This window comes from Alosa alosa, chromosome 5 (genome assembly GCF_017589495.1).
Source record: "Alosa alosa isolate M-15738 ecotype Scorff River chromosome 5, AALO_Geno_1.1, whole genome shotgun sequence".
NCBI classification, from domain to species: domain Eukaryota; kingdom Metazoa; phylum Chordata; class Actinopteri; order Clupeiformes; family Clupeidae; genus Alosa; species Alosa alosa.
The window spans coordinates 10437268-10457267 of NC_063193.1; the positions used below are offsets into that span (position 1 = coordinate 10437268).

General features: G+C 48.2%; 1 protein-coding gene across 1 annotated transcript in view; it reads left to right on the forward strand.

Annotated features, from left to right (window-relative positions):
- Positions 1-20000, forward strand: part of fras1 (Fraser extracellular matrix complex subunit 1) — a 120502-nt gene that overhangs the window by 81536 nt on the left and 18966 nt on the right. The window contains exons 30-48 of the mRNA XM_048243413.1: positions 301-621; positions 3696-3855; positions 4356-4531; positions 5952-6068; positions 6431-6545; positions 6722-6859; positions 7262-7294; positions 9497-9628; positions 10095-10223; positions 10744-10991; positions 11613-11764; positions 13243-13405; positions 13556-13688; positions 14443-14630; positions 15296-15452; positions 16724-16987; positions 17903-18091; positions 18463-18582; positions 19539-19718. Of these exons, the coding sequence (XP_048099370.1) occupies positions 301-621; positions 3696-3855; positions 4356-4531; positions 5952-6068; positions 6431-6545; positions 6722-6859; positions 7262-7294; positions 9497-9628; positions 10095-10223; positions 10744-10991; positions 11613-11764; positions 13243-13405; positions 13556-13688; positions 14443-14630; positions 15296-15452; positions 16724-16987; positions 17903-18091; positions 18463-18582; positions 19539-19718 (3115 nt within the window). The remainder of the gene's footprint in view (positions 1-300; positions 622-3695; positions 3856-4355; positions 4532-5951; positions 6069-6430; positions 6546-6721; positions 6860-7261; positions 7295-9496; positions 9629-10094; positions 10224-10743; positions 10992-11612; positions 11765-13242; positions 13406-13555; positions 13689-14442; positions 14631-15295; positions 15453-16723; positions 16988-17902; positions 18092-18462; positions 18583-19538; positions 19719-20000) is intronic.

Genomic DNA, 20000 nt, shown 5'->3' on the forward strand with positions numbered 1-20000 from the left:
TTCTCCCACTCTCTCATCTCTCTCTCTCTCTCTCTCTCTCTCCGCTCTCTCACTCTGTCAGTTCAATTCATTGGAATTATGTATTGCCAAAGCATTTTTGATTTTACTGGTAGTTGTTATACTGTATATGAAAAACCGACTCTCTTTCACTCTCTTTCTCTTGTGGAAGAGGTGAAAAAAGAAAGACATGCAGATGAAAAAGATAGAGATAGAGATGAAAATACAGTATAACTCTCTCTCTCTCTTTCTCTCCCTCCCTCCCTCTCTCTGTGTTCCTCTCTCTCTCTTTCTCTCGTGTAGCCTCCAGTGGTGCTGACCAATCGGCCTCTGGTGGTGGACGCCGGCCAGTCGGCGGTGGTCTCACGGTCGGCGCTGCAGGTGGACGACCCGGACAACCCTCAGGACGTGCTGCTGATGGTGCTGGAGGCGCCTCGCCACGGGCGACTGGCGCGTCTCCACGGCGACCGGGCGCTGGCGCAGTTCAAGCTGGAGGAGCTGTGGCGGGAACAGGTGCAGTATGTGCACGACGGCTCCGACACCCCCGGCGACAGCCTCCTGCTGCAGGTCAACGATGGCCACAGCTACCGGAACCTTCTCTTCCACATCCAGATCAACCAGAAGGTATTGTTTTAGGGGGTTGACCTGTGCTTACTGTTATTTTCTTATTGTTCCACCCATAAATCTTTGCTTCATATAGCTCACACACACTCCAGGATGCCATTGGCAGCTTTATGGAAAGATTTACTCTGCTGAATACATTTAAAGACAGCTTTCAATATGTTAGCACATGCATAATGCCTCCTCTCTCTCTACTTGCTCAGCTTCATTTTGCAGCATATCAGCAGCTGTGTGTGTGTGTGTGTGTGTGTGTGTGTTAGTGTGTGTGTGTGTGGGCTGCCTGCCCCTGCACACCCCTGCGATGGTGTCTAGACTGATAGCTCACTGTTTGTTGGGCCACACTCCAGATCTCACCCCCAAATCCACCACTCTCTCCCTCCTCCCCATCCCTCTCTTCATACCTCTCTCTCTCTCTCTCTCTCTCTCTCTCTCTCTCTCTCTCTTCCTCTCTCTCTCTTTCTCTCTGCCACCATCCCTCCTTGGCACCCACATCTCCCTTTAAAGAAATCAGACAAGCCTCTCTGGACACGGACAGGGTCTCTGGCTCTAGGGCCCCCATGCAAAACAGTGCTTGACCGATGGCCCCTGGCCGGTGCAACACATGAGCTGTGCCCGGTCTCTCCCCTCTCTCATCTTAGCCCAGAGGATCGATAAGGAGAGGAGGGATGCCCTCCCCACAGAGAAAGGGACCGCCACGCACAATGCCGATACGATTTTCTGCCTTAGTGTGCACAGAGTTTGAAAAGTCCAAATCGGCCCATTTATTTGATCCTCTCCTTTTTTTCTCCCACACAAAGAAGCACTTCATTTCACCCGTTCGTTTGCAGGTCCCTGCTTCAAGAATTCTGGGTGTTTAGCCAATTCATGCGGGTTTAATTGACAAAGACACGGAGTAGCGATTCGGTGAATGGAGGAGGAATTTAGTTTTTTTGACAACTGGCCAGAGCCAGTTCGGCTCTCTGGCACACCGACTCTCTCTCTCCCGTCCAGCCCATCCTGGCACTCCAGCCGACAGGGGCAGTCTGATGCCAGGTCCAGGGAATAAAAGGTGCCGAGAGATGGACAAGGGGCCATGACAGTCCTCACAATGAGGGCGCATTCATCAATAGGCTGAGTGATCATGGGGCTGGATTGGGTGCAAGGGCCGAGTTGTGTCCTTCAGGGCCCTTGGGTGGGAAATGGGGGCACACTTGTCACAGTTGTTCTCTGGGAGGGAAGAGAGGGGAAAAGTGGGGAGCGGTGACAAAGCACAACCTGGCCTTCTGTTTCGCCTGCTTTTGTGGCTTATTTTTCCACGTCTGTTGTGTGTGTGTGTGTGTGTGTGTGTGTGTGTGTGTGTGGTGTGTGTGTGTGTGTGTGTGTGTGTGTGGGTGCTGGGTTTCACACCCTGATTCGGCTTGGTGAAGTGAAGCTGACAGTTTCACTGGCTGGCAGTGCCCATTAATCCTCAGTTTGGATGGCACAGCCCAACCGGCCAACCAGCCAGTGTGTTCCAGCTCCTGGGCCTTTGATGTGGAGACTTATGTGGGAGAGGGAGGGGGTGGGGGGGGGCTGCAGAAACCCATGGATCAGGCCTGGCTCTGGGCTCGGGACTCTGGTGTTGGCATGGCTGTGCTCCTCCGCTGCCCTTTGGAGAGGCCGAGCAGGACGAAGATGAATGGACTCTCCATGCTTGTGCTGATGCTTCACACTGGCACGGCTGGTGGATGAGCCTGGGCCGAAGTTTTGGACATGCGATTTTAATGATCAAGTTTCTTTCTTTCTTTCTTTCTTTCTTTCTTTCTGTCCTCCTGATAGTGTTTATTCTGTTTATTCATACCGTTCCCTCTTGTTTTACATCTTTCTTTACATCTTCTCTTGCTTTACATCTTCTTCCCTCTTCTTTTAGTCATATTCCTGTTCCTTTCTTCCTCCACTACTTCTACAACCAGGCAGTAATTTGTATTGAAGTTTGCAAAGGGATGGCTTTGTCTGGATGTCGGCATTTTTATCGCCATAGTTACAAAATCTAGTGTACTGGTAATTCCCTCTGCTAAATTGCTCCCGTTTTACTGATCTTTTTCCTCCAGTTTTATCCTCCCTTCATCTTCACTTCCTTTGCATCTTCTACGAGGTTCGCCACTGGAAATGCATTTAGTGTTGTCCTCGCTTCAACCTTTACACACAGTGTAAAAGCTACAAGATGGCATCACATCATCCAATATGTTTTTTAATGAATTCGCTCCTACGGGTTTTGGGGGAGAAAATGTTTTTGACCGGCCTGTCTGCTCATAAGGGCTTCATTTTGAAGTCTGCGTGTGGAGCGAAGATTGGTCTGGGCTCTGTGGGATAGGAGCTGGACCGAGGCCAGGGCGGTCCCCACCGAGAGTAGGAGATCTCATCCGCACAGTGCAGTGCAGCGCAGCACACACATCCTTCAGAGTCCTTGATCATTATCTTAGTGAGACTATACTGAGTTATGAGTCGACTGACGCTGAATCTATCTCTCGCTCTTTCAGCCTCTCTCTCTCTCTCTCTCTCTCTCTCTCTCTCTCTCTTTCTCTTTCTCTCTCTCTCTCTCTCTCTCTCCTCTCCTCTCGCTTATCTGAACACCCTCAGCAGAAAAAAAAAAACTTTCGAATTTCATCAGCTGATATATTCTGTGCACGTCATCTTGGGCCTGTCTGACAATACGGCATCTCTCTGTCCCTGTGTGTGTGTCTGTGTGTGTGTGTGTGTGTGTGTTTTGTTTGCCTGCCTGAGAATAAGACATATCTCTTCACGGGTGGCAAATCTTCCTCGGCCCATCTTCAGACATGCACTTTTTCTGAGGTCACGCTGTTCTGAAGGATGATGGGGCTGTGGGGTGTTTGTTGTGACAATGAGCCATGCATGATGATAATCACGCCTGGGCTATCTAATTAGTGGCAAGGAACTTCTGTAGTAGTGATAAAAACGTGTGTGTCTGCCGTGATGTGTGTGTGTGTTTGTTTGTGTGAGGGTGGGAAGTTCATGTCCTTATGCTGACCTAAGAGTCCAAGATAGGCATTTACACACTCCCTCTCTCTCCTTTCCTCTTCCTGTGTGCGTGTGCATAGAACGCCAACACCCCTCACATGCTGTCCCTGCCCGTGACCTGGGTGAGAGAGGGGGGGATGGTGCAGCTCTCTAAGAAGTACCTGCGGGCCGAGTACAAGGGCTCCAGCGACACAGAGATCCTCTACACCATCAGCGGCCCCGAGAACGCGCCCAAATACGGTAGGAGCATCACGGCCAGGCAGCCAGCCGGAACCGGAACGGCCGAGAGATCTATCATATCTGTCAACTAGCAGGCAGATAGAGTTTTAGTCTTGGGCTTTTCTCTGGGCTCCCTGCAGCACCATCTCTCTCTTTCTCCAGATTTCTTTCACTGTCTTTCTCTGTTGGCCAGTGTCCACTCTCGTCATCCAACTTACTGATGGCAATTGATTTTGCTTAGTCTCTCCCACATAGAGCATTCTTAAATTGGAATCACACACACACACACACACACACACACACACACACACACACACACTCTAACACTCCACGTCTAAGAACCATTCTCTCTGTGTATGGATGCCAAAGTACCTCTAGTAGGAGTTGAGTTTTTAGTGTGGAATACTATTCTTGTTCCTTGAAATACACACACACACACCCCACACACACACACACACCTGACCCCTTCTTCCTTCTGTGTGTGTGTGTGTGTGTGTGTGTGTGTGTGTGTGTGTGTGTAGGTGAGGTTCTCCTGGTGCCCCTGCCGGCGGATGGCCCGGTGGCCGCCTGGCACTCGCTCCCCGAGGGCACGGACTCCACTCCCACCACCTCCTTCACCCAGCAGGACGTCAATGAGGGCATTGTGTGGTACCGCCACCTGGGCGTCAGCACACACAGGGACACCTTTCACTTCCAGGTGAGCCTGCGGGGGGGACTGGTGGGCGCGAGAGGGAGGGGGACCCACAGCCTGGGTTTCAAGACACGCGACGGACGTGTGCTGCTCGCACGCACACACAAACACGCGTCATAAACAAAGACAAATGCATGCAACCACACTTATTTATTCACATTGTTATTCACACATGCATATGCATACACAGACAGACACACACACACACGTATATGTGCATGTTTGCATTGCCTTATTTATTCATATTTTCCTGTATACATGCATGTGCTGACACACACACACACACACATACACACACACACATTGACTCACAATCAGGCAGACACATACATACAGTACATACGTATTGGGTTCATTGGGTCTTACACTCATATGTAAACACATACATACACCCACTCTCAGGCACACAGGCATATACAAACATGTACATGACATGACATGACACATTTCACACATTTACACAACATATTCAATGCTTACTTCATTGTCAGTTTTAATCATGTCATTGCAGTGCTCTGGCTAAACTGTGCACCCATTTGGACATCATAGTGGCATATATACCCTTGATACAGTTTGATACGCATGGTCCATTTCAGATGGCCCAATTCATTTTTGGCCCATTTTGCAGTATTGGTCTTCATACTGTACAGCCTCAAAATGAAGTTAAAAGTCACTAAGCCTTCTAATCCTGGATTAAATCCTTGAGTCCCTGAGTTCCTCCTTGAGCACTCATTCCCCCCCCTGGTTGTGATTGTTCATGAGTGGAAGACCCAGCCCTAATATTCATTATCAGATCAGCATGGCAGCACTCAGCATGGCCCCCACCACCACCACCACGTTCACTTGGCAGCAGACCCAGAGCTGCACTGTAATTGCATCGGCAGATTCTGATAAAGACTGCGGGCTTGTCTCATCATCATCTTCCCAAAAGTTCCCCCGACTAACGGGCACAGGCTGTTGTTGGCGTGCCAGGAGGCGACGGTTCTGATCTGCCGTGCCCCGGTCGGGAAGGGGAGGGGAGATGAGGGGAGGGGAGGGGAGATGAGGGGAGGGAGGGGAGATGAGGGGAGTGAGGGGAGATGAGGGGTGGGGAGGGAGGAGGGTAAAGGTGGCAGAGTTGTACAAGACAAGTGTTGGCACAGTGCAACGTGGCTCTCTTTGCCACAAAGTGATTTATGTGTTTTCACACTGAGCGGCTCGTCGAGAAATTAATTATTGTTTGTCCGCTCGCTTCCTGCAGAGTCGAAATTGATATAGCTGTGTGTGCGTGCGTGCGTGCGTGCGTGCGTGCGTGTGTTTCTGTGGGAACAGATAAGGTCTTTCATTACCATTTTTTCAGATCTTCTGATATGAGGGGTGTTTTATCAGCCGTAAGTGTGATTGAGGCTGCTGAGTTCTGTGTTCTGTGTTCTGTCGTGGTTCCCAGGTGTCCAGTGAAGCCCATCCAGACACCCTCAGTGATGCCCAGACCTTCACCATCGGAGTCGTGCCTCAGACACCTGGCATGCCCCAGCTCTCACCTGGAGCCGACCTACAGGTCATGGTAAGGCTCAGTCAGTATGAACCAACATTCTGGTAATTTCTGGCATCCATTTTGCTGTTTGTTCCTGTCTACTTTTATGTTTACTGTGTTATATAGGTTATATCTAGTTTAAAAAAAGAAAAAAAAACAATCAGAGCATGCGTTAAAGAGATGTCCAGAGGGAATGATGAAAAGTAAAAAAGAAGTGACACACTAGAGGGAAGACAATGAGTTGAAGACAGCCCTTTTTTTGTCTTTAATCGACTGGGCACACTACTGTGTAATCTCAAGGCAGCTTGCCAGTTGTACCTGCGTGTTTTCATCCCTTTGTATTTGTTTGTGTTTGTGTGTGTGTGTGTGTGTGTGTACGCACACGTGTGCAGGCTCAGGAGGATCGTGTGACGGTGATAACCCCCACCGTGCTGTCCTTTGTGGACTCAGAGACGCCGAGCGATAAGCTTATCTACAACATCACCAAGCCCCTCGCCCCCAGCCACGGTAACACAACCCCTTCACCCCCCACCCCCCTTTATAAATACCGGCCCCCTGTGGGACCCCACCAGCCTGATGCATAAACACTGTACATTGAGGGCTTGAGTTTCCTTTGTGTAGCGCTAGCGTGTACTGTACAGGAAACGTGATCGGCTGCGCTAACCGCTAGTCATCCTCCTCAGGCGTTGTGGAGCACAGGGACCGGCCCTACAGCCCCGTGCGCTTCTTCACGCAAGCCGACGTGGACGCTGGGAGAATCCTCTACCGGCCACCCGCGGCCCCCACCCACCTCCAGGAGCTCTACCAGTACTCCTTCACTGGTGAGATGTCCGCCTGTTCTTAAGCGTCTTATTCCATGGGGACCTGCAAAACGAGCATCCTACGTCAATACATACGCCCTAAAATGTCACTGCAAATCAATGTGCTTTTTTATTGTCATCATAGTAAGTTTCACACATAGTTCTCATAGCTCTACAAACTGAAAATCAAGGTTGATTGATTGATTGATTGATTGATTGATTGATTGATTGATTGATTTTTATTGGGTGCATGTTTCCATCCCCCTGCTCTAACCTTATGTCTCAAAACCAGACGAACAGTGGGACAGAAATCCACATCTTCCCGGCGTTAGTCCGGCTTTGGCTCTGGCGTCGAGTGTTCCAGGAACCCTTTAGCATTCCTTATGTAACGTTCTCTCCTCCCCTCCCCCCTCTCCCCTCTAGGTCTTCCTGAGTCGGTGAGCCTCCATTTCACAGGTATATTACCTCTGCAGCTCTGCGAGCCTCTCCTGTGGCCTCCTGCCTCTCGCTCGCCGCACAGATTGTTTCATACCATGCCGTCCCACAATGCACTGCTCTTTCTCACCCTCTTTTTAAAAACTCCATCTTCACAGTCTCTCTCTTTCTCTCACTAGTTCATGCACTCGCTCTCCCCATTTGTCTCTCTTTTACTCTTTTTTTCCTTCCCTTTCTGTTCTTCACACACGCCACACACACACACACTTCTCTCTCTTTCTATCTCTCTCTCTCTCTCTCTCTCTCTCTCTCTCTCTCTCTCTTTCTTTCTCTCTCTCTCAAACACACACACACACATACACACACAATATCTAATCCCGCTCTCCTCATCTCTCCTCTGCTCCAACACGCCATCCTGCGCCTGTTATTTATGGCCCAATCCGAGGGCCGATATGATTCCCCCCACCCCCCACCCTCCACCGCCTTGGTGAGCTCCGACGCTGGCCGCAGCTGTAATGGGACACTCTATATCCTCCCCACTGGAAGGATGCGGCCATGGATCATCCTGGACCGCAGCTATGAATCACAGGCCCACCATACCCTCATATGCGCTGTCATATTCAGCTTCGCCAGGCAACTCCTCCCATTCTCTAAAGAAAGTTTCAGCCAAGGAGCCCTCTGTGTCCCAAGCTGACTTCCATGCATGTTTTTTTTGAAGAGCCTCTCTTTAGAACAACAAATATGTAAATATCAACGATAAAAGGGGTACAATATTCACAGGGTTCTATTCCATTATTTATCAAAATGTAATGTTTATTCTCAAATAGATGTAAGGCATTTTTATTGAGCCATTATTTAATGATATAAAAGGTTGTTCATTCTCAAATAGATTCAAGCATTTTAATTATTGCCTTGCAATGGCCAAGAGAAGAAAAAACGAGGCCTGTGTGTGTGTGTTTGTGTGTGTGCGTGTGTGTGCGTATGTGTGTGTGTGTGAATGTGTAAGTGATTCCGTTCTCCCTGGCATATGGTACATGTTCTCCTGTCGTGCAGGAGGGAATAGCTTCTGCTTGCGTAGCGCGTGTGCGTATGTGTGTGTGTGTGTAGGTTAGGCCTGCCGTCTGTGACAGCATGTAATGATACTGCACAGGCCCCTTGCCTTTGATCTCCATCTCGGACCCCCGGATGCTAAATTTAACCCCAGCTGCTGCTGCTGCTGTTGCTAGTGGAGCTGGAAGCGGGAAGACGGAGTCCCGTCTGTCGCTGGAGCTCTCTCAGTAACTCTCGGAGCGCCGGCATTCCGGAGTGTTCTCTCGTTTTCCCGGAGATTCCCCAGGATACGTATCCCCCAACGCAGATCCCCATCAATGATGCATAAGAGCGTAGAGTGCACACAGGATCACGCTGAGCTTTAGATAAACACGTAGGGCCCCCATGCCATGCCCTTACATGGTCCAACAGAGAGAGACAGAGAGAGAGAGAGAACATGTAGAGAGGGATAGTTCCTTTTAATCTATCCATCTACTACTCCCATGTCTCTGTTTCTGTCCTCTTGTTCACTCACTCACTGCTCTCTCTCTCTCTCTCTCTCTCTATCTTTCTCTCATTTCTTACATACATCCAACTCTGCCCCATCTTCTCTTCTTCCCTGGGGTGTGTCTGTTTTCATCAACAGCGATGGCCCCATCTGAGATGGTTTCTGTGGGAGAAGTTCTGTTTTTATTTCTCTCTCTCTTCTCTCATGAAAACATCCATGTCAGTCACCACAGAACTTTATAAAGTCTTTATAAAGCCTCTCTCAGCTTGGAAGCCATGTGATCTTCTCTCTTGTCGCCAGTGAAAGATATCTTTAATGTGCCTATTTATAGACTTTCTTTTACTTTCTTTCTTAGACAGTTTCCTTTCACTATCCATATCCGTTTTTTTTTTTCATCAGCATGTTTCATGTTGGATGTTTGATATTAATTAGTTCAGCCTAGAGTTTACTTTCATCACTTTTCTCTTTAATGTGTGAAAGCTCTGTGTATAATATTTGAATATACCTTGTTTCTCTTTGTTAGTGCTTCAGTAATTGTGTATAGCATAGGAATGGCAGTATAAGAGCATACTGTATGTGTTCAGATGTATGGGGCTGTGAGTCCATGTATAAGCAGAGCGTATGTGACAGTGTGTGTCTAAGAATGTACTAGTGAGTGGCCCTGATTTGTGGAACTGTGTGTTTAGTGTCTGATGGGGAGCACACCACCCCTGAGATGGACTTTGCCATCCTGCTCGTGGCCAACCACCAGCAGCCGCCCGTCTTCCAGATCCTGGACCCCGTGCTGGAGGTCACCCTGGGAGGCAGAGCACCAGTCGGTACGAGATCCACTGAACTACCACACACACACACACACACACACACACACACACACACACACACGCACAAGCACACATGCTCTCATTCCACACATTTACTTGTTGCCCGAGGGAAATGGTGTTATACTATCAAGGGATTTAACAGAATGGAACTGAAGCTTTTAGAAGATATGAGGGGTGAAGCGTGTTCTGCCCATGTATATTATGGTCTATTTTTCCCCTCAGGATGGTTATGTTAATGGAAACATTACTGGGTGTGTTTGTAATGGCATAAAGTTGAAAGATCCTGAGTCCTGGCTGAAATAGAACATGAACGCTCTGTGGATGATAATATTGTCAGGGGGTACACGCAAGAAGATTGTAGAGAGGATATATAATGTATTGCATGGGTGTCTGTGCACTGTGTACTGATGTGTGTGTGTCTGGCTGTTTCTGTGTGTGTCTGCATGTGTGTGTGTGTGTGCAGGAGGACAGCAGCTGGCGGTTACGGATGCGGACACGGCTCCGGATGAGCTGGAGTTTGAGCTGGTGGAGCCCCCAGTGCACGGCACCCTCCTCAGGGTGGACTTCACCTCTCAGACACCCATGAACACCGGTGAGAAACGCACACCAACCGTGCTCCACTGTCATCAGAGAGACAAACATCAACATACAATGTCATCAATACACAGTAAACTATAGGCACACTTAATTAATTTAGCTGTGAGAGTGAAAAAGGGATATAGATTTAAGCAATAACTCCCAAGAGGCTATTAGTTCCAGTGATTTTTAGAACAGCAAAGGGGCATTGTTAGGCACGACGGTCAACACGAAGGGTTGCATTGACTTACAACATTGACTTAGAACACGGTTCAGCCAATCATAATCGAGGACCGGATAAAAACTAAATACACACTCAGCTACAGTGTGTGGTGATAGCATACTACATGATGTGCCATGATAGAAAATACTTGACAAATGGCTTGATTATGTAATGTCAAAAAGGATGTGGCATGGTGTAGTGTGACATGATGTGGCATCATGAGAGATGATATGACAGACATATGACATGATATGACAAGCTTGGCGTGAGATGCTGCTGACACGGTGAGGTGTGTAATTGGTCTTTTGTGCAGGTGACACCTTCACCTTCAGTGACATCACCCGCAACGTCCTGCAGTACGAGCACACGGGCCGGACGGCCGAGGACGACGCCATGACCTTCTCAGTGACTGACGGCATCTCCATGGCGACGGCCACCGTGCTGGTGTCGGTGTCGGCGGTGGGTGGCGATGGGCCAAGGAGGGATCCCAACGCTCAACTGGCCATGGAGGTGTCGGAGAAGAGCAGCACGGTCATCACACGCTCCCACCTGGCCTATAAGGTGAGGAGCGGCGACAAACAGTGGACAGTCCATGGAGTCAAATGGAGTCAGGAAATACTTAAAAAAACGAGTCTGCACACTTCTCGAGTCTTTCTTGTGTTTTCATGACAAAATAAAACACAAGAAAGATAAGAATCGAGAAGTCTCGAGACTCCTTTTTGAAGTCGTTTTTGACAGATTTTTATTCTACACCTGGGGTGTGCACAATGACCTCTTCTAACTGTCAGACCGAGTCAGACCATCATACCAGAGAGTCATGGCAATGTTGAAAGAGAATGAGAAAAAAACATGTGAAAAGTGGTGCACGGTCTACAGGCAGACTGTGGAGAAATTTGACAATATCAGCTTATACTGTAGGCGTCTGTGATGGATGATGTTTTTTATTTTCTCATACTTTTGAAATATATATTTTTAAAGGGCACTATAACTCACTGAGACCACATAAATATTAATTGACATATGAAAGTTATTGCAGTTTTCTACCTGGGGTTCAGCATATGTTCAAGTGTTTTTCTATCATCATAATGCTGTATTATTCTGTAGTGTTGATCCATGTGGTTTTTCGAAGCATTGCAATATTTGATTCTCACTGTTTCATCTGTGTCGTTGCGCCGTTTCCAGGACGATAGCTCCCCGGACGAGAAGATCCGTATCCAGCTGGTGTCGGTACCCATGTACGGCATCCTCACCCGCAGCAGTGCGGCGTCCGACCCCGAGGAGCTGAGCGAGTACTCCTCCTTCACCATGGAGGACGTCAACCGCCGTCGCATACGGTGAGAGCAGAGCCACTGGCCACTGGGAGATATGGTCATTAAGCTTCACTTCGCTATTCCATCCAGGCTACTGGCCACTGGGAGATATGGTTATTAAGATTCACTTCGCTATTCCATCCAGGCTACTGGCCACTGGGAGATATGGTTATTAAGCTTCACTTCGCTATTCCATCCAGGCTACTGGCCACTGGGAGATATGGTTATTAAGCTTCACTTCGCTATTCCATCCAGGCTACTGGCCACTGGGAGATATGGTTATTAAGCTTCACTTCGCTATTCCATCCAGGCTACTGGCCACTGGGAGATATGGTTATTAAGCTTCACTTCGCTATTCCACCCAGGCTACTGGCCACTGGGAGATATGGTCATTAAGCTTCACTTCGCTATTCCACCCAGGCTACTGGTTGGGTCACGTTGAAGTAAAAAAGCTTTACACTGAAAATATTGCACTCTTTGAATGATAACTCAAGCCAGCAGTATTTGCCATAAATGAGTCTGTGTTTATTATTTTTTTCTTGACGAACACAGCACATTAAAAAAAATATCGTAACGGCATATATTACTTTTTTTGCTCTAAAGCCGGACACAACCCATTACTGTAAACATAAAAACTCTCATTCTTTTCATTATTGATAATATTTTCGCCACTCGCTGATTTTATTACATTCCCATGTGAAGTCAATTGAGAGCGAGTCTGACCGACTCATTCCCATAAAGCGCGGTTGATTTGCTTTAAGCCCATCAGGCTGAATGATAGCGGCGCAGCCTCTGTGGCGTCATTGACAACATGAGCAGTTAGCCAGGGCCAAGGGCTCATTTCATAACGCAGGCTTTGCATCAACACTGCATCTCCCGCGGCTTAATCTTTCCTCGCATACACAGAGGATGATCTAACAGAGATGTATTATGTATGCCGTTTACTGAAGATTGTTTAAGTGCTGCTGTTTGTGGTTGTGTGTGTGTGTGTGTGTGTGTGTGTGTGTGTTGTAGAGTACTCAAATCTTAATTTGAGTGTGCCTCAGCGGACTTCTAATTGATGTACTCAGCATTAGGAGAGAGTTATGTGAGGGAAGCTAATGTGCATTTGTGTACTGTGTGTTTTTTCTCTTCCTTTTCTTTCATTTGTTTGTTTGTTTGTGTGTTTGTTGTGTTCTTCCATCTCATTCCTCTCCAATGACTCCCTCTACTCTCTCTTCTTCTATCTCCTGCTTGCTTTCTCTTTCCACCATTCTAAAAATCCTTCCACCTTTTCATCTCTGTTTCTCTCTCACTTCTCATTCTCTATTTCAATGACTGTCCCCTTCTATTCTCCATCTCCTCCTTCTTTATCCCTTGATCTATCTCTCTCTTCATCCCTTGCTCTATCTCTCTCTTTATCCTTTGCTCTATCTCTCTCTTTATCCCTCCTTTCTCTCTCTCTCTCTCTCTCTCTTTCTGTCTCTCTTTCTAACTCCATCTCATCTCTTTGATCTCCACAGCTACATCACGTCCTTTGAGACAGGGAATCAGCCCGTCACTGACATCTTCCATTTCATCGTGTACGACGGCGAAAACAATCGCCTTGACAACCAGATGTGCACCATCACCATCACATCAGTGCAGAGGCAGCCGCCCGTGGTCACCGTGCATAGCGGCATCAAGGTGACACAAGCACAACGTGACACGAAACCAGCAAACAAATAAAATCAGAACACTGCAAACAAGCTCAGCTTCCCAACTCTCGTCACTCCTTTCCAGCCAGGGGTGGGCAAAAAACAATTTTTTGTTTCTTCTGTGTGACCTTCCCTTTAGGTCCAGGAAGGGGGCAGGGTCCAGCTGTCGGCCAATCACATCATCGCCTCTGACCCGGACACGCCCAAGAAGGACCTCCTGGTGTGGCTGGTCAGTCCCCCGAAGTACGGCTTCATTGAGAACACAAAGAGAGGTATGGCACCATTATCCACTTATCACACAAGCAGTAGCTCATTCTACACTGCATCTCCCATCTCCTAGTGCACTATATTGATTTGAGGCGGTTACATGACCTTGGGCAAGACTAGAAGATTTCCTCTACGTGTGTGTGTTTGTGTGTATTTGTGTGTGTGTGTGTGTAGTTCAGTGTGTATGTTTGTGTGTGTGTGTGTCTGTGTGTGTGAGTGTGTCTGTGAAGCTGTGTTTGTGTGTGTATGCGTGTGTGTAGTTAAGTGTGTGTAGTCCAGAGTGTATGTTTGTGTGTGTGTGTGTGTGTGTGTGTGTGTGTGTGTGTGTGTGTAATGCGTGTGCGTGCGTGCGTGCGTGCGTCGTCGCGTCGCGTCGCGTCGCGTCGCGTCGCGTCGTCGCGTGCGTCGCGTCGCGTCATCGTCGCGTGTAATGCCGAGGCGGAATAAGATAAGATCCGTCTCTCTGCAGGTGTCTCCTCACTCTGTGGTCAGTGTAACTGCACTGACCCTACTACTCTGGTAAACTCTTACCAGGTGCCTGTCATTAAGCAATCAGTGACCTCACCACCCTCTCTCAGAGTGCTGCTGGCCAGCTGCCAGGAATAACTCTTTTAAAAGTACCATGAAAGAAAGCACACTGTCAGGAGGTTCAAAAAAGATTTTGCAAATCACAGCTCTCATCTTCAGTTAGATGAAAGATGTAGCGTTGGCTGATGCCATGGCTGACTGTTCTGATCTCTGGTTCTTCTCACCTGTCAGCGGGAGCGTCCGGCGGTGCCCAGGTCATCAGCTCCGAAGTGCCCTTCTCCATAGAGGACCTGAACGCAGACCACATCTTCTACGTGCAGAACGTGCGGCAGGCCAACGTCCACCAGGACATCTTCAGCTTCTACATCAGCGACGGCTCCAGCCAGACCGAGGCCTTTGTCGTCAACATCGACATCCAGGTGTGTGTGTGCGTGTGTGTGTGTGTGTGTGTGTGTGTGTGTGTGTGTGTGTGTGTGTGTGTGGAGGGCAAATTGACTGACCAGTTTGTGTATGTCAGTGTGTCAGTATTCTAAGATACCTTTGTTTTGCCGAATTCTGAAGGCAGCGTACTTGCATCACGTAACATGTCTTCAAGCACAGATTCTTTAGAACATCACTGCTTCAATTCCCACTGATTAAGTCAACTGTCAGTATTGTGGTAGCATCATTATGTTGCCATCATGCTAGGCTGTCTGCTAGGCTGTCTGAAACAAAGTTCAAAGTTGCTACCTTGATGCCTGCTATGGCAAGTGACTCGTTAGACAGTTAAAGGCATCAGCGATGCAGCTTACAGCTGCTTTCCGTTTCGGACAGACCCTGTGTGCTTCTTGTTTGCTTATTTCCATTTGCTTATTTGGCGTGCCTAACTCAGGGGCTTGAATGCAAAAAAAAACTATAGTGCCTCTGATGACAGCTTAGTGAAAAATGAATCAGGCGGCAGTGGCGCTCTGAATTTAATTACTTGTCTATTATTGACTTATTGGTCGAGTGCTCTCACTGTCGCCTGGGTAATTGAGTGGTGAGTATAGACTCCCCATGCTGAATGCATCCTATTGAGGCTCTGTGTTTCATATTGTCCGTTTAGCAAAGTAAGGAGGACAAAGTTCCCGTGGTGTCGGTGAACAGCATCCAGGTGGAGGAGAACTCAGGCGTGGTTATCACCAACTCCTCCCTGCACGTGCTGGACCTGGACACCCCTGAGAATGAGATCATCCTCACCATCACCAAAAAGCCTACTTATGGTAAGGGCCTTCACCCGTTCACTTTTGGCTTCCATCTCTGCCCCCCTCCCTGTTTATTTCTCTCACACACACACACACACTCCTCATTTTTCTCACCTTCTTCCTATGTGACACCCCAACCTCTCCCTCCCTCTTTTTTTGCTTCTCTCTTACACACACACACACACACACACACACACACACACACACACACACACACACACACACACACACACTCACACTTATTTTCTGACTTTTTGACTCTCTCTCTCCCTCATGCTTGCTTGCACTCACTGCCTTTTCCCCTGTCTTTCACTTGTCATAGACAGACTCCCCCCCCATACCTCTCCCTCTCCGTCTCCTCCCATCATTCTCTCTTTTCTTCCTCCACTCCAGTCTGTCCATCTCCATCCCTCGCTCCCTCCTTCCCTCCCCTCTCGTGCTCCATGGCGTGGTCGTTGACAGTCCATCAGTCAGGAGTGTTCAGCTCAGCCTGCGCTGGCGGTGGCGGTAGCAGCAGTAGGCACTCAGGCCTTGAGTCGGCTTCCCATCTCCCTCTGACTGATGGCTCTGTCACCACGGCCCCTCACCATTTAGCAGGCATCTGCCCCCTTATAAGCCTCATCGTCGAGTCTGTTAAAAAAAATGTGTGTGTGTGTGTGAGAATGAGAGAGAGTTTGTGTGTGTGTGTGTGTGTGTGTGTGTGTGTGTGCGTGTGTGCGCATATGTGTGTGTGTGTGTGTGTGTATGTGCATGCGTATATATATGTGTGTGGTGGTTTTGGTGGGCGGGGGAGTGGGGGGTATGCGCGGCCGAAACAGCCGCATCACTCTGGTGCTTTATGATGGGGTGACAGGCGGGCTTTAAGGGCCAAGGGCTTCGCAGTTCGCGGAGGCTTTATCATTAGCGGCCAGCTGAGGGATGGACCTGGGTGCATGACAGACGAGCAATGGGCCGCTGCGGGCTGGGAGGAGGACCGGGGACGGCAGGCAGAGCGCAGCCCGGTCTGTTACTCGGCCAGGAAATGACCCTGTCAGCTGGACGTGGGTCGGTCCGCATGGAGTCGGCTTTATTGAAAATTGTGTTTGTGTGTGTGTGTGTGTGTGTATGTGTGTCAAACTGGCCAGGTGGTGGGATGTGTGTTTGCCTGTGTGTATGCATTTTCATACAGTATGTGTGTGTAGGTGTGTGTGTCTCTGTCAAACTACAGTAGAAGCTGGCTTGCAGGTGATGGTCTGGCACCTGGCCATGTCAGCATGTCATTATTTTCTCCTCTGTATTTTTACATAAAGGTAAGCTGCGACGACGCCAGTTCTACTCTCAGCCCCTGGACAGCGGCCGTGTGCTGAGTCAGGGTTCCACCTTCACCTACCAGGACGTGCTGGACGAGCTGCTGGTCTACACTCCCGACGGCCTGGGCCTGCGCACCGACGAGGTGCGCTTCTCTGTCACCGACGGCGTGAACGCGGAGTCCGGCCGCCTGGAGTTCAACATGGACGTGCAGAAGAGCGAGACGCCCCGGGTGGCCATTAGCCGGGGCCTGCAGATTGCAGCAGGTGAGGGTTGCACCTGCACAGGCTTTGGAACATACAGTACAGATACACTCTGCCCCTGTTCTCTGTATGTTAAGACATATTGTCAAAATATACTGTCTCTATTTCTCTGTACATTTTAAAACAGTCTAAGCAAGAAAACTCCAAACAAATAACATTTTTATTTAAACATGACTAGCATTTGGTGGTGAATTGCAGAGCCACGCACACATTAGCCACTCAACTGAAAAAGGGTTCACCATGACATAGCTACAGCATGACCTAGCTCCTACGCAGAACCATTAAAAGGCCATAGGATATTTGGAAACACCACTGTGGTCTGCACTAAGTAAATTATTGTCCACATCTGCAGTATGTACAAAGCTTGTTGAGTCAGACAGACAGATGTCCTCTATATCCTGTCTTTCTACTCACTCGGAGTCAGACAGACAGATGTCCTCTATATCCTGTCTTTCTACTCACTCGGCTGCTTCTCCTCCATGTGCCGTCACCTGTATGTGTTAGGCTGTCTATCTCAATCTCTGAGCCTCACTCAAGATTAGTTATTTTGGTTACACTTTACTTGACATTATCGACATAAGAGTGACATGACACTGTCATGAACGTGTCATAAACAAGTCATAAACGTTTATGACATGATGCTTCTGTTATTAAGTGACATTCGGTTTTTGTCCGTTAGTGTTAGGGTTAGGGTTAGGGTTAGAGGTTAGGGTTAGGGTTCATGTGTTCATGACAGTGTCATGTCACTGTTATGTCGATACTGTCAAGTAAAGTGTTACCGTTATTTTAATATTTAATTGTACAATAAAATATCAACTATAAACTATCGAAAGCCCTGAGGTTATACTTGTGTAATGCACACTGGTTTTCATCCTGAAAGTCAAGTAGGAAGATATACTGTCATCTCTCTCTCTCCAGGTGCCTCTTCAAAAATCACCGAGCAGCATCTGCAGGGCACGGATGTGGACTCGGACAACGTGAAGCTGCGCTTTACCCTCACCAAAGACCCCACCGTGGGCAAACTCCAGCTGGCCAAGGCCAGGAGCAAGGCACTGCTGTCTGCCCGCGGAGCCGTCAAAAGTTTCACCCAAGAGGACATCAACAAAGGTAGAGCACTACCACATGGGACGCTCCACACACACACACACACACACACACACACACACACACACACACACACACACACACACACACAGCACACACACAGACACACACACACAGTCTGGGCTTCAGCTTTCAGAGATGAAACCCACCTCTGTTCCCTGCTGTTTGCTGTATTCTCATGGCTCATGGCATAATCTCTGAAAATGACATGAATTTACCCTTCAGATTTGCAAATAGAAACAAAACCAGAAGTAATAAATAAATAAATGAATGAATGAATACATCAATTATTCCTTTAAAGGAGATGCCTTTTGACACCTCTCTCTCTCTCTCTCTCTCTCTCTCTCTCTGACTCTCTCTTTCCTGTCTTGAAGGTTTTGTGGAGTACATCCACGAGAAGGGCGAGGGTGGAGGCAGCTTCTCCTTCAAGTTTAACCTACAGGACCCAGAGGGCAACAAGCTGATTGACCAGTCCTTCTTCATCAGTGTGTTAGGTAGGTACCAGGGGATCTGGACTGCATCCTCCACCCGTCAGTCGCTTCAGTCAATCAGTCAGTCAGTCACATCACACTGGGCTTGGATGAGACAGAGCCACAGGGTTCTTCATGCAGTGGAGGGAAGGAGGGAGGGAGGGGTGCTACAAGAACTAAACACTAAGGCCATCGCACGTATTGCTCATTCAATAGCCCTGGACATTACCCACCCTCTCCTTGCTTCTTCCTCACCCTACCCTCTGGCAGGAGGTTTAGTAGCATAAGGTGCAATAAAGCCCGCTTCAGCAGAAGCCTAATCCCCCTAGGAATCCAAACACTCAACAACACAAAGACCCACAGATAAATATATGCAGTGCAAAAAAATGTATGTTTTTCCCATGAAAACCCCAATATTTTATGTAAAGGTCTGTGTCAATTGCCTGTGATGTATGTAAGGTGTATGTCAGTATGTCATTCCCATTTATGTGTTCATGTATGTGCATCTCTGTGCCTGTGACCATGAAGGATGAAAAGCTGTATGGAAAATGTGAAAAAGAATTTCCCCAAGGGGACAACTAATAAACTAACTAACTAACTAACTATAGATTTACTGTCCACATCAAAACGAGGTGCCATGATTTTGTCTTACAGAAATCCCTTCGTTTGGATTAAGTCTGGGATGTCTCTATGTTTGTTTTATGAGGCATTTTGGCTTGGCCTGCTCGTTTTTGTATTATTATTATTATTATTCTGACAACCTGTGAATTCAGAAAATTAGTTTATATTAAATTGATTTATTTTAAGTTGTGTTTAAAATATTTTGATCTGTGTTTTCTGGCAAGACATTTATTTGTGAATACTCTGTGAAACCATTTTTTTCTCTCTCGTCTCTCCCTCTCTCTCTTTCACTTTCACGTCTCTCTGTCACTCCGTCTTTCGTTCTTTCCCTCTTGTCGGTCCTCTCGCCCACTCCCCAGAGGATCGCCTTCCACCCTCGGTGACCATGAACAAGGGTCTGGTGCTGGACGAGAACTCGGTGAAGAAGCTGACCACACAGCAGCTGTCTGCCTCCGACCAGGACAGCGAGCCGAGTGAGCTCATCTACCGCCTGACCAAACAGCCACAGCTGGGACACCTGGAGCACGTCACCTCTCCCGGTACCTGCCTTTATTATCTCTCTCCCTCTCTCTCTCTCTCTCTCTCTCTCTCTCTCTCTCTCTCTCTCTCTCTCTCTCTCTCTCTCTCCCTCTCTGTCCTCCACTGCCTCTACCTCTTCCTGTGGTTTTGCATCTGTCCACCCCCACTCCACAGTGACCCATTTTCCACACTGTTGTGGAAGAAAACAGCTGCTCAGCAGTGTACTTTTAGAGCACCCTACTCTTGCGTCCCTCTAAGGTGCCTGGCGGATGATTGTAGCCGATTAGCTGTGTAATGAGAAT